Below are 15000 nucleotides of genomic sequence, written 5' to 3' on the forward strand. Positions count from 1 at the left end.
TCCCTCCCCCCCTCCCTCAGAAAAGAGGTTAATATATCAAGTTGAATTCAGGTAATATTCAAGATGAATATTGGTTGTTGTTAAATATATATAAATAATGATGAAATAAAAGAATGCTAGATATTTCGAGTTTGAAATAGAATCATTATCTTTTATGAATGAGAAGTGGAACGAAATTAGAACAAACAAATAAACAACAAAACAAAAGATATAAAACCGATCACACAAAAAACAACAAAAAAGGACACACACAAAACAACAAAAAAAACATAAAACAAATCACACACAAAACAACAAAACAGCTCCCACAAAAAAAAAAAAAAAAACAGATCACGCAAACAAACAAACCCACACACAAAAACAGACACAAAATCTAAACTAAAAACAAAACAAAATAAAACAAAAAAGAACCAAAAACAAAAACAAAAAAACAAAAAAAAAATCCAAACCAAAAAAAAAAAGAATAAAAAATAAAAAAAAACAAAAAAAAAAACATAAAAACAGAACTCAAAAAAAAAAAGAAACAAAATAGCCAAACTAAACAAGAAAAACGAAAAAAAAAAAAAAACATAAAACACAGACCGTCATTCGTGGCGAGGTCCACGTGCGCTCCGGCGTCGATCAGATCTTTCACAATGAGAGACGATCCCCGGAAGGTCGCTAGAATTAGGGCCGTTTCTCCTGAAGTGAGGAAGTGGAGTGAAGTGAGCTGGTTTTGCTGATTCGAGAGGTTGTTATGAAGTGAAGTGAGCTGGTTTTGCTGATTCGAGAGGTTGTTATGAAGTGAAGTGAGCTGGTTTTGCTGATTCGAGAGGTTGTTATGAAGTGAAGTGAGCTGGTTTTGCTGATTCGAGAGGTTGTTATGAAGTGAAGTGAGCTGGTTTTGCTGATTCGAGAGGTTGTTATGAAGTGAAGTGAGCTGGTTTTGCTGATTCGAGAGGTTGTTATGAAGTGAAGTGAGCTGGTTTTGCTGATTCGAGAGGTTGTTATGAAGTGAAGTGAGCTGGTTTTGCTGATTCGAGAGGTTGTTATGAAGTGAAGTGAGCTGGTTTTGCTGATTCGAGAGGTTGTGATGAAGTGAAGTGAGCTGGTTTTGCTGATTCGAGAGGTTGTTATGAAGTGAAGTGAGCTGGTTTTGCTGATTCGAGAGGTTGTGATGAAGTGAAGTGAGCTGGTTTTGCTGATTCGAGAGGTTGTTATGAAGTGAAGTGAGCTGGTTTTGCTGATTCGAGAGGTTGTGATGAAGTGAAGTGAGCTGGTTTTGCTGATTCGAGAGGTTGTGATGAAGTGAAGTGAGCTGGTTTTGCTGATTCGAGAGGTTGTTATGAAGTGAAGTGAGCTGGTTTTGCTGATTCGAGAGGTTGTTATGAAGTGAAGTGAGCTGGTTTTGCTGATTCGAGAGGTTGCTATGAAGTGAAGTGAGCTGGATTTGCTGCTTCGAGAGGTTGTTATGAAGTGAAGTGAGGTGATTTGCTTGTATAGAGAGGTTTTGAAGTGAAGTGAGGTGATTTGCTTGTATAGAGAGGTTTTGAAGTGAAGTGAGGTGATTTGCTTGTATAGAGAGGTTGTTATGAAGTGAAGTGAGGTGATTTTTCAGCTTCGAGAGGTTGTTTTGAAGTGAGGTGAGGATTTTGCTGCTTCGAGAGGTTGCTATGAAGTGAAGTGAGCTGGTTTTGCTGTTTAGAGAGGTTGTTGTGAAGTGAAGTGAGGTGATTTGCTTGTATAGAGAGGTTTTAAAGTGAAGTGAGGTGATCTACTTGTTCAGAGAGGTTGTTATGAAGTGAAGTGAGGTGATTTTGCTGCTTATAGAGGTTGTGAGTGAAAAGAAGTGACGATTTTGTTGTTTAGAGAGGTTGATATGAAGCGAAGTGAAGTGAAGTGATTTGGTTGTTTAGAGAGGTTGTGAAGTGAACTGAGGTGATTTTGTTGTTTAGAGAGGTTGTTTTGAAGTGAACAGAAGTGACGATTTTACTACAAAGAGAGGTAGTTTTGAGGTGAAGTGAGGTGATGTGATTTTCCTGCTTAGAGAGGTTGATATGAAGTGAAGTGTTTTGGTTGCTTAGAGAGGCTGTTTTGAAGTGAAGTGAGATGATTTTGCTGTTTATAGAAGTTATGATAAAGTGAAAAGAAGAGACTTGTTGTTTAGGGAAATTGTAAAGTGAAGTGAGGTGATTTTGCTGCTAAGAGAGGTTGTGAAGTGAAGTGACGTGATGAAATGAAGTGATTACGAACTCTAAGTGGGATGCGTATCTTTTCTGTGAGTGAAGATTAATTTTGTGTAGAAGGGAACACACACACATACACACACACACACACACACACACACACACACACACACACACACACACACACACACACGCAGAAAAACACATACACACGCAGAAAAACACATACATACACACAGAAACACACACACACACACACAAACACACACACACACACACAAACACACACACACACACACAAACACACACACACACACACAAACACACACACAGAAACACACACACACATACACAACACACAGAAATACACACACACACACACAAACACACACACACACACACAAACACACACACAGAAACACACACACACAAACACACACACACACGCAGAAAAACACACACAAACACACACACACTCACAGTTCAAATGATGTGATACAGACAAACATTCTGATATGCATTTCCAGATCAGCATTAACCATATATCAACAAACTCTCTATTCCTGCTTTTATTCCTTTTTCCCATCTACCTACCTTCATTATTCTGGTGGTTTACCATTGCCTTCGCCCCGAGCAAAATTCTCACAGTCTGGACGTGGTTCAAAGCAGCAGCCATCATTAGGGGCGTGTTTCCTATGAAAAGAAGGGGGATTTTCGAACATTTCTGCGTAAGATTTGTGGGTTTAGTTTGTTCATCTTTTTTGTTATCGTTTTGTTATTGGTATTGTCATTGTTTTGTTGTTGTTTTTTTAGTATGAGTGTGATTGTTATTATTATTTTCATTACTGTTATTATTATTATGATGATTATCGTTACTATTATCATTATTTTCAGTATTATTATCATTTTTTTATTATCATTACCATTATTATTCACAATATCATTATCATAATAATGATAATCATTGTTATAATAAGCATAAACATTATCACTATAAATTAATTGCTATCATCGCTACCATTACCATTATAATAATTTCTATAATTACAAACATCATTATCGTAATCATAATCACCACGACCATTCATATCAGGATTATCATCACTACCATTAATATTCTCATCACCATCCATTTCATCCTAATCATCACTATCATAATTCATATCATCATCACCATTCTCATCACTATCACTATCAGTACCATAATCCCAATCATCATCACTCTCATCACTATCATTACCAGTGCCAAAACCCCAATCATCATCACCATCACCACAACCACTATCATCATCAGTATCCCTATCCCAATCATCACCATCACCCTCACCATCATCCTCACCACCATCACTACCACCAACCTCACCATCACCACCACCATCACCACCACAAAATCTCAAACTCACCACCACCACCACCACAAAATCTCAAACTCACCACCACCACCACCACAAAATCTCAAACTCACCACCACCACCACCACAAAATCTCAAACTCACCACCACCACCACCACAAAATCTCAAACTCACCACCACCACCACCACAAAATCTCAAACTCACCACCACCACAAAATCTCAAACTCACCACCATCACCACCACAAAATCTCAAACTCACCACCATCACCACCACAAAATCTCAAACTCACCACCACCACCACCACCACAAAATCTCAAACTCACCACCATCACCACCACAAAATCTCAAACTCACCACCACCACCACAAAATCTCAAACTCACCACCATCACCACCACAAAATCTCAAACTCACCACCACCACAAAATCTCAAACTCACCACCATCACCACCACAAAATCTCAAACTCACCACCACCACCACCACAAAATCTCAAACTCACCACCACCACAAAATCTCAAACTCACCACCACCACCACAAAATCTCAAACTCACCACCACCACAAAATCTCACCCACCACTCAAACCCCACACCACACCACCACAAAATCTCAAACTCACCATCCCCACCAACAAAATCTCAAACTCACCACCATCACCACCACAAAATCTCAAACTCACCACCCACCACCACCACACAAATCTCAAAAACTACACCACACAAAATCTCAAACTCACCACCACCACACCACCACATCACCACCACAAAATCTCAAACAACCACCCACCACCACAAAATCTCAAACTCACCACCATCACACACCACCCCCACAAACTCCCACCATCACCAACACAAAATCTCAACTCACCACCACACACCACCACAAAATCTCAAACTCACACCACCCACCACCACCCAAAATCTCAAACTCACCACCACCACCACCACCAAAATCTCAAACTCACCACCACAAAATCTCAAATCACCACCCCACCACCACAAAAAACTCAAACTCACCACCATCACCACAAAATCTCAAACTCACCACCATCACCACCACAAAATCTCAAACTCACCACCACAAAATCTCAAACTCACCACCATCACCACCACAAAATCTCAAACTCACCACCACCACCACCACAAAATCTCAAACTCACCACCATCACCACCACAAAATCTCAAACTCACCACCATCACCACCACAAAATCTCAAACTCACCACCATCACCACCACAAAATCTCAAACTCACCACCACCACCACCACAAAATCTCAAACTCACCACCATCACCACCACAAAATCTCAAACTCACCACCATCACCACCACAAAATCTCAAACTCACCACCACCACAAAATCTCAAACTCACCACCACCACAAAATCTCAAACTCACCACCATCACCACCACAAAATCTCAAACTCACCACCACCACCACCACAAAATCTCAAACTCACCACCACCACCACAAAATCTCAAACTCACCACCACCACCACCACCACAAAATCTCAAACTCACCACCACCACAAAATCTCAAACTCACCACCACCACAAAATCTCAAACTCACCACCACCACCACCACAAAATCTCAAACTCACCACCATCACCACCACAAAATCTCAAACTCACCACCACCACCACCACAAAATCTCAAACTCACCACCACCACCACCACAAAATCTCAAACTCACCACCACCACAAAATCTCAAACTCACCACCACCACAAAATCTCAAACTCACCACCATCACCACCACAAAATCTCAAACTCACCACCACCACCACCACAAAATCTCAAACTCACCACCATCACCACCACAAAATCTCAAACTCACCACCACCACAAAATCTCAAACTCACCACCATCACCACCACAAAATCTCAAACTCACCACCACCACAAAATCTCAAACTCACCACCATCACAAAATCTCAAACTCACCACACCACACAAAACCTCAAACACCACCACCACAAAAACTATCAACACCACCACAAAATCTCAACTCACCACCCACCAACAAAATCTCAAACTCAAACCACCCACCAAAAAATCTCAAACTCACCACCCCCACCACAAAATCTCAAACTCACCACCACCACCACAAAATCTCAAACTCACCACCACTACAAAATCTCAAACTCACCACCACCACCACAAAATCTCAAACTTACCACCACCACCGCCACAAAATCTCAAACTCACCACCATCACCACCACAAAATCTCAAACTCACCACCACCACAAAATCTCAAACTCACCACCACCACCACCACAAAATCTCAAACTCACCACCACCACCACCACAAAATCTCAAACTCACCACCACCACCACCACAAAATCTCAAACTCACCACCACCACCACCACAAAATCTCAAACTCACCACCACCACCACCACAAAATCTCAAACTCACCACCACCACCACCACAAAATCTCAAACTCACCACCACCACCACCACAAAATCTCAAACTCACCACCACCACCACAAAATCTCAAACTCACCACCATCACCACCACAAAATCTCAAACTCACCACCATCACCACCACAAAATCTCAAACTCACCACCATCACCACCACAAAATCTCAAACTCACCACCACCACCACCACAAAATCTCAAACTCACCACCACCACAAAATCTCAAACTCACCACCACCACAAAATCTCAAACTCACCACCACCACAAAATCTCAAACTCACCACCATCACCACCACAAAATCTCAAACTCACCACCACCACCACCACAAAATCTCAAACTCACCACCACCACAAAATCTCAAACTCACCACCATCACCACCACAAAATCTCAAACTCACCACCACCACAAAATCTCAAACTCACCACCACCACAAAATCTCAAACTCACCACCACCACCACCACCATCCACCACCACAAAATCTCAAACTCACCACCACCGCCACCACAAAATCTCAAACTCACCACCACCGCCACCACAAAATCTCAAACTCACCACCACCGCCACCACAAAATCTCAAACTCACCACCACCACAAAATCTTAAACTCACCACCATCACCACCACAAAATCTCAAACTCACCACCACCGCCACCACAAAATCTCAAACTCACCACCATCACCACCACAAAATCTCAAACTCACCACCACCACAAAATCTCAAACTCACCACCATCACCACCACAAAATCTCAAACTCACCACCACCACAAAATCTCAAACTCACCACCACCACCACCACAAAATCTCAAACTCACCACCACCACAAACACTCACCACCACCACCACCACAAAATCTCAAACTCACCACCACCACAAGCTCTCAAACACACCACCACCACCACCACCACCTCTCAAACTCACCGCCACCACCACCACAAAATCTCAAACTCACCACCACCACCACAAAATCTCAAACTCACCACCACCACCACCACAAAATCTCAAACTCACCACCACCACAAAATCTCAAACTCACCACCACCACCACCACAAAATCTCAAACTCACCACCACCACAAAATCTCAAACTCACCACCACCACCACCACAAAATCTCAAACTCACCACCACCACCACAAAATCTCAAACTCACCACCACCACCACAAAATCTCAAACTCACCACCACCGCCACCACAAAATCTCAAACTCACCACCACCGCCACCACAAAATCTCAAACTCACCACCACCACCACCACAAAATCTCAAACTCACCACCACCACCACCACAAAATCTCAAACTCACCACCACCGTCACCACCACAAAATCTCAAACTCACCACCACCGCCACCACAAAATCTCAAACTCACCACCACTGCCAACCACAAAATCTCAAACTCACCACCACCACCACCACAAAATCTCAAACTCACCAGCCTTGTTCGGGAAGTCCAACTCAGCTCCGGCCTTGATCACAATCACTACCATCATCAGTATCCCTATCCCAATCATCACCACCATCACCACCACCATCACCACTACCATCATCATCACCACTATCACCACCACCACCACCACAAAATCTCAAACTGACCAGCCTTGTTCGGGAGGTCCAACTCAGCTCCGGCCTTGATCAAGTCCTGAGATGCGATCGAGTTGTCCAGAGCGGCCGCCACGGAAAGGGCTGTGTCTCCTGGAAGATGGGAAATCTTGGTTTCTGGTTGTTGGGTTGAGTCGGTTTGGTTGGGGGTGTTGAGTTTGGTTGGGAGTGTTGAGTTTGGTTGAGAGTGTTGGTTGGGGGTGTTGGGTTGAATCGGTTTGGTTGGGGGTGTTGAGTTTGGTTGAGAGTGTTGGTTGAGGGTGTTGAGTTTGGTTGGGAGTGTTGGTTGAGGGTGTTGAGTTTGGTTGGGGGGGTTGAGTTTGGTTGAGAGTGTTGGTTGAGGGTGTTGAGTTTGGTTGGGGGGGTTGAGTTTGGTTGAGAGTGTTGGTTGAGGGTGTTGAGTTTGGTTGGGAGTGTTGGTTGGGGTTGTTGGGTTGGGGGTGTTGGGTTGAGTCGGTTTGGTTGGGGGTGTTGGGTTGAGTCGGTTTGGTTGGTTGAGGGTGTTGGGTTGAGTCGGTTTGGTTGGGAGTGTTGAGTTTGGTTGGTTGGGAATGGTAGTTGGTTGAGTCGGTTTGGTTGGTTGGGAGTGCTGGTTGGTTGAGTCGGTTTGGTTGGTTGAATTTGGGTGTGTGTCATTTTGGTTGCTGGATGAGTCAGTTTGTTTTAAGGGTGAGTCATTTTGGTTTGGGGGATTTTGGGTGAGTAATTTTAACTTTTAGTGAGTCATTTGGAGCGGTGGGTGAGTCATGTTGGTTGCTGGATGAATTATGTTGATAGGTGGATGAGTAATGTTTATCTTGGATGAGTGATGTTGGTTGCTAGATGGGTGATGTTGGTTGAATAATGTTACTAACTGAATGATAATAACTGGTAGTTTGATGAATAAAGATCATAGTCAGATAAGTAAGGCTATCTTTCAATGAGTAATGTTGGTTGTTGGATGAGTAAAGTGAGTAGTTGGCTTGACTAAAATTATGTAGATCCGTGAATAACAAAAAAATAAAATAAAATAAAATAATGATAATAAATAAAATGAAATAAAATAAATAAATAAAAATATGAAATCATACATAAATAAAGTTTTTAAAATCTTGGTATTTGTATGAGTATTAATAACATTTTCTTATAACTAAAAACTATCAGTAAATCTTCATAGAATTCTGGACTACAAAAGTTTAGTAGTTTTTGTATAAGTAATGTATTGATATATATATATTTTTTATTGCTTATGATAAATTATGAAGTAAGAAACATAACTCAGTAAAAGAATGAATAAATAAGTGAATAAATGAATAAAGACAAGTAAGAAAAAATATCCAGATTATTTCCCATGATGAATGAATGAATGAATGACTAAATCAATAAAGAATGAATGAATAAATATGTGAATAACTGAATAACCAAGAAAAGTAATCCGTACTATTTTTACATGATACCAAATAAGTAAATAGATGAAATAGATAGAAAGATAAGATTATGTAAGATCGTTGAGTAATAACAACTATTCAAAAAAGTGAAAAGAATACAAAAAAAAAAAAAAAAAAAAAATGGAATTTGCATATTAAGAATATTCAATGTTTATTTGAAGTGTATATGATGGAATAAAACACCATAAAATATCTATTATATATTCCTAACTTGGTGTTAAATAGTTATGCATACATTTCTTATACAGAGAAACATTACTGAAATAGTAATGCAGATTATTGATAAACAAAGATGCAAGAAATTATATAGATAGGAAGTTTGTTTACATAGACAAGAAACTTCATTTGTAAACAAGTGCATGATACATATTGAGAATATAATTATACTGCCAATTGCATATGGCAATTGCATATGGCATGGGAATTATGTTCCGTTAGTGTGTGTGTATGTGTGTGTGTGTCTGTGTGTGTGTGTGTTTGTGTGTGTGTATTTGTGTGTGTGTGTTTGTGTGTGTATGTGCGTGTGTTTGTGTTTGCGTGTCTGTGTATTTGTTTGTACGTGTGTGTTCGTAATTATGCATATACATTTCCATTCTAACTCGTCTTTTGTTGACTTATTTACCACTGCATATACACATCTATCTATCTATCTATCTGTCTGTCTATCTATCTATATTGTCATTCTAATCTTAATCAAACTCACCCTTGTGATTCTGAAGGTTGACATTCGCTCCTCTCCCGATCAAGAATTTCATGATCTGAGAATGACCTTTATCCACGGCTAGCATAAGGGCCGAATTTCCTTGATAGAAAAAGAAACAAACACACAAAAAAATCGCATTAAATATCGATAGAACAATAACAATAAAACAAGAATGCGTAAAAAAAACAAACAAACAAACAAACAAACAAACAATTTCTTGAGTCCCTCCTCATTACATAATTATCTCTATTTCTCTCTCTCTCTCTACATCATCATTCACTTATCCCTTCCTTCATTTCTTTTATCCATCTACTTTATCTATTATGATCATCATTATATAATCAAAATTATTCCCTCTACATCTACTTCTACAATCTCTCAATCCTTCCTTCCTTCCTTTTTCATTATCTATTCTTTCTTTTTTTATAATTATCATCCTCATTGTATAATTTATTAATTATTTTCCCTACGTCTTTTTCTACAATCTCCCAATTCATTTTTATTCATCAGTCACAAATATTTTCCCTAAATCATCTACTTTATTCATCTACGTCATTCATAAACTCAATCTATCTAATTTACTCATCTACGCTGTTACTCATAAATCCTTCTAGCTTACTCAGCTACGCCGTTACTCATAAACCCAACCCATCAACCTTACTCACTTACGCCATTACCCACAAACCCAACCCATCCTCAACCATCCATCAACCTCACTCAACCACGCCGTTACCCACAAACCCAACCCATCCTCAATCATCCACCAACCTCACTCAACCCACCAACCTCACTCACAACTACGCCGCTACCCACAAACCCAACCCATCCTCAACCATCCATCAACCTCACTCAACTACGCCGTTACCCACAAACCCAACCCATCCTCAACCACCCACCAACCTCACTCACAACTACGCCGTTGCCCACAAACCCAACCCATCCTCAACCATCCACCAACCTCACTCACAACTACGCCGTTACCCACAAACCCAACCCATCCTCAACCATCCACCAACCTCACTCAACTACGCCGTTACCCACAAACCCAACCCATCCTCAACCATCCATTAACCTCACTCAACCCATCAACCTCACTCAACCACGCCGTTACCCACAAACCCAACCCATCCTCAACCATCCACCAACCTCACTCACAACTACGCCGCTACTCACCAACATTATTCTGGTGGTCAACCATTTCTCCTCCGTCTATGAGAATCTTGGTAATCTGCTGGTCGTTGCCTGTGACTGCCAGGATGAGTGCAGTGTTGCCTAGGATGGGGGAGGGTGAGGTTAGAATGAATTAATGAGTGAATAAATGAATAAAGACAAGTAAGAACATATATCCAGACTATTTCCCATGATGAATGAATGAATAAATGAATAAATCAATAAAGAATGAATGAATAAATGAATAAATCAAGAAAGAATGAATGAATAAATAAGTGAATAAATGAATAAAGACAAGTAAGAACATATATCCAGACTATTTCCCATGATGAATGAATGAATAAATTAATGAATCAATAAAGAATGAATGAATATGTGAATATGGGTATGGTGGTCGTGGTGGTGATGGGTATGGTGGTGGGTATGGTGGTGATGGGTGGTGGGTGTGGTGGTGGTGGTGATGGGTGGTGGGTGTGGTGGTGGTGGTGATAGATAGGATTAGAGTGATGGTGGTGGTTATGGCAGTGGTGGTGGTGATAGATAGGATTGTGGTGATGGTCGTTATGGTGCTGGTGGTTGGGATGGTTATGGCGGTGATGATTAAGGTGATGATGGGGATGGTAAGGATTGTAATGATGGTGGTGGTGATGATGAGGATGGTGATAGTGATGGTGGTGAGGATGATAGTGATAATGGTAGTGATGATAACAAATATGATAATGGTTATGATTATGATAATGATGACTATAATGATGAGAGTAATAATAAAGATAATAATGATAATGATGAAAGTGATGTTAATAATGATAATGAGAATAAAAATCATAATAGTAACAATAATGATAATGATGATGATTATAACAACAACAATAATGATAACAGTAATGATAACAAAAATAACAATAACAACAACAATAATGTTGATGACTATAATAACGATAATAAAAAAAACAAATTGTGGTTATTATCACATCCTTAGAAATAGCATTGGGTATTTTTTGCCCCTAATTTTTTTTGTTTTATCAAAAAATGATAAAAATAGAGGGGTGGCGGGAGGTAGGTAGTTGAAAAATAGAATGAATAAGTTTGGAAAATCTTTGATATCCTAAAAAAAAAATAAAAAAAAATGGATTGATTAATAATTAAGTGAAAATACCAAATGAAGTTCTATAAAAAAATAGTCATTAAAGAAACTGTTTTAACCCAACCATAATAAACATAAAATAAAAAAAAATATATAATAAATCGCACGTTATTCATAAACTCACCATTAACATTTAACAAGTTTTAAACTCACCATAAGCGTTAATAAAACTCATAAAATCGTAAACTCACCATAAACATTAACGAGATTCATGAGACCACAAACTCACCATAAACAATCAACAACTTTCCTCAAGTTTTAAACTCACCATAAGCATAAATGACATTCATAAAATCCTAAACTCACCATAAACAATCAATAACTTTCCTCAAGATTTAAAGTCACCATAAGCATAAATGACATTCATAAAATCCTAAACTCACCATAAACAATCAATAACTTTCCTCAAGATTTAAAGTCACCATAAGCATAAATGACATTCATAAAATCCTAAACTCACCATAAACAATCAACAACTTTCCTCAAGATTTAAAGTCACCATAACCATAAATGACATTCATAAAATCCTAAACTCACCATAAACAATCAACAACTTTCCTCAAGATTTAAACTCACCATAAGCATAAATGACATTCATAAAATCCTAAACTCACCATAAACATTACCGATATCCATATGACCACAAAGGCACCACAAACTCACCATAAGCAATAACGAGATACATAAAACTCACCATAAATATCAGTTAGATTCAAGGAAGCTCCAGCATTGAGCAAATCTTGCACAACAAGAGGATTTCGTGTCATGGTTGCCCAGTGCAATGCGGAATGACCTGTTGATGTCGGAAAAAAAAGTTTTATTAACACATTGATGTCGTTGATGAGATGATGTTATCACTTCCTTGTGATGCTGAGAGAGTGATGATGAGGGAAAGCTGTTATTGTTTTATGGTGATGCTGAGAGAGAGAGTGGTGATGAGGGAAAGCTGTTGTTGTTTTATGGTGATGAAGAGAGAGTGGTGATGAGGAAAAGCTGTTGTTGTTTTATGGTGATGAAGAGAGAGAGAGAGAGTGATGATGAGGGAAAGCTGTTGTTGTTTTATGGTGATGAAGAGAGAGAGAGAGAGAGAGTGGTGATGAGGAAAAACTGTTGTTGTTTTATGGTGATGAAGAGAGAGAGAGAGTGTGATGATGAGGGAAAGCTGTTGTTGTTTTATGGTGAAGAAGAGAGAGAGAGAGTGATAATGAGGGAAAGCTGTTGTTGTTTTATGGTGATGAAGAGAGAGAGAGAGTGGTGATGAGGGAAAGCTGTTGTTGTTTTATGGTGATGAAGAGAGAGAGAGAGAGAGAGTGGTGATGAGGGAAAGCTGTTGTTGTTTTATGGTGATGAAGAGAGAGAGAGAGAGAGAGTGGTGATGAGGAAAAGCTGTTATTGTTTTATGGTGATGAAGAGAGAGAGAGAGAGTGGGGATGAGGAAAAGCTGTTGTTGTTTTATGGTGATGAAGAGAGAGAGAGAGTGGTGATGAGGAAAAGCTGTTGTTGTTTTATGGTGATGAAGAGAGAGAGAGAGTGGTGATGAGGAAAAGCTGTTGTTGTTTTATGGTGATGAAGAGAGAGAGAGAGTGGTGATGAGGGAAAGTTGTTGTTGTTTTATGGTGATGAAGAGAGAGAGAGAGAGTGGGGATGAGGAAAAGCTGTTATTGTTTTATGGTGATGAAGAGAGAGAGAGAGTGGTGATGAGGAAAAGCTGTTGTTGTTTTATGGTGATGAAGAGAGAGAGAGAGAGAGAGTGGTGATGAGGAAAAGCTGTTGTTGTTTTATGGTGATGAAGAGAGAGAGAGAGAGTGGGGATGAGGAAAAGCTGTTGTTGTTTTATGGTGATGAAGAGAGAGAGAGAGAGAGAGTGGTGATGAGGAAAAGCTGTTGTTGTTTTATGGTGATGAAGAGAGAGAGAGAGTGGTGATGAGGAAAAGCTGTTGTTGTTTTATGGTGATGAAGAGAGAGAGAGAGTGGTGATGAGGGAAAGTTGTTGTTGTTTTATGGTGATGAAGAGAGAGAGAGAGTGGTGATGAGGGAAAGTTGTTGTTGTTTTATGGTGATGAAGAGAGAGAGAGAGTGGTGATGAGGGAAAGCTGTTGTTGTTTTATGGTGATGAAGAGAGAGAGAGATGAGGGAAAGCTGTTTTTGTTTTATGGTGATGAAGAGAGAGAGAGAGTGGTGATGAGGGAAAGCTGTTATTGTTTTATGGTGATGAAGAGAGAGAGAGAGTGGTGATGAGGGAAAGCTGTTGTTGTTTTATGGTGATGCTGAGAGAGAGAGAGTGATGATGAGGGAAAGCTGTTATTGTTTTATGGTGATGAAGAGAGAGAGAGAGTGGTGATGAGGAAAAGCTGTTGTTGTTTTATGGTGATGAAGAGAGAGAGAGAGTGGTGATGAGGAAAAGCTGTTGTTGTTTTATGGTGATGCTGAGAGAGAGTGGGGATGAGGAAAAGCTGTTGTTGTTTTATGGTGATGAAGAGAGAGAGAGAGTGGTGATGAGGGAAAGCTGTTATTGTTTTATGGTGATGAAGAGAGAGAGAGAGTGGTGATGAGGAAAAGCTGTTGTTGTTTTATGGTGATGAAGAGAGAGAGAGAGTGGTGATGAGGAAAAGCTGTTGTTGTTTTATGGTGATGCTGAGAGAGAGTGGGGATGAGGAAAAGCTGTTGTTGTTTTATGGTGATGAAGAGAGAGAGAGAGTGGTGATGAGGGAAAGCTGTTATTGTTTTATGGTGATGAAGAGAGAGAGAGAGAGTGGTGATGAGGGAAAGCTGTTATTGTTTTATGGTGATGAAGAGAGAGAGAGAGTGGTGATGAGGAAAAGCTGTTGTTGTTTTATGGTGATGAAGAGAGAGAGAGAGTGGTGATGAGGAAAAGCTGTTGTTGTTTTATGGTGATGAAGAGAGAGAGAGAGTGGTGATGAGGAAAAGCTGTTGTTGTTTTATGGTGATGAAGAGAGAGAGAGAGTGATGATGAGGAAAAGCTGTTGTTGTTTTATGGTGATGAAGAGAGA

At 39.9% G+C, this 15000-nt stretch overlaps 2 protein-coding genes across 2 annotated transcripts in view; one reads left to right on the top strand and one right to left on the bottom strand.

Moving 5' to 3' along the window:
* The window catches only part of LOC122260067 (putative glutamate receptor), a 98823-nt gene that overhangs the window by 32558 nt on the left and 51265 nt on the right, over positions 1-15000 (top strand). The window lies entirely within an intron of this gene.
* The window catches only part of LOC122254033 (uncharacterized), a 43556-nt gene that overhangs the window by 14040 nt on the left and 14516 nt on the right, over positions 1-15000 (bottom strand). The window contains exons 12-17 of the mRNA XM_086530781.1: positions 12684-12782; positions 10849-10947; positions 9676-9774; positions 7540-7638; positions 2760-2858; positions 583-681 (exon numbers count right to left, since the gene is read on the bottom strand). Of these exons, the coding sequence (XP_086386907.1) occupies positions 583-681; positions 2760-2858; positions 7540-7638; positions 9676-9774; positions 10849-10947; positions 12684-12782 (594 nt within the window). The remainder of the gene's footprint in view (positions 1-582; positions 682-2759; positions 2859-7539; positions 7639-9675; positions 9775-10848; positions 10948-12683; positions 12783-15000) is intronic.

This window comes from Penaeus japonicus, unplaced genomic scaffold (genome assembly GCF_977035675.1).
Source record: "Penaeus japonicus unplaced genomic scaffold, GWHDUDI00000001_assembly GWHDUDI00000034, whole genome shotgun sequence".
Lineage (NCBI taxonomy): Eukaryota > Metazoa > Arthropoda > Malacostraca > Decapoda > Penaeidae > Penaeus > Penaeus japonicus.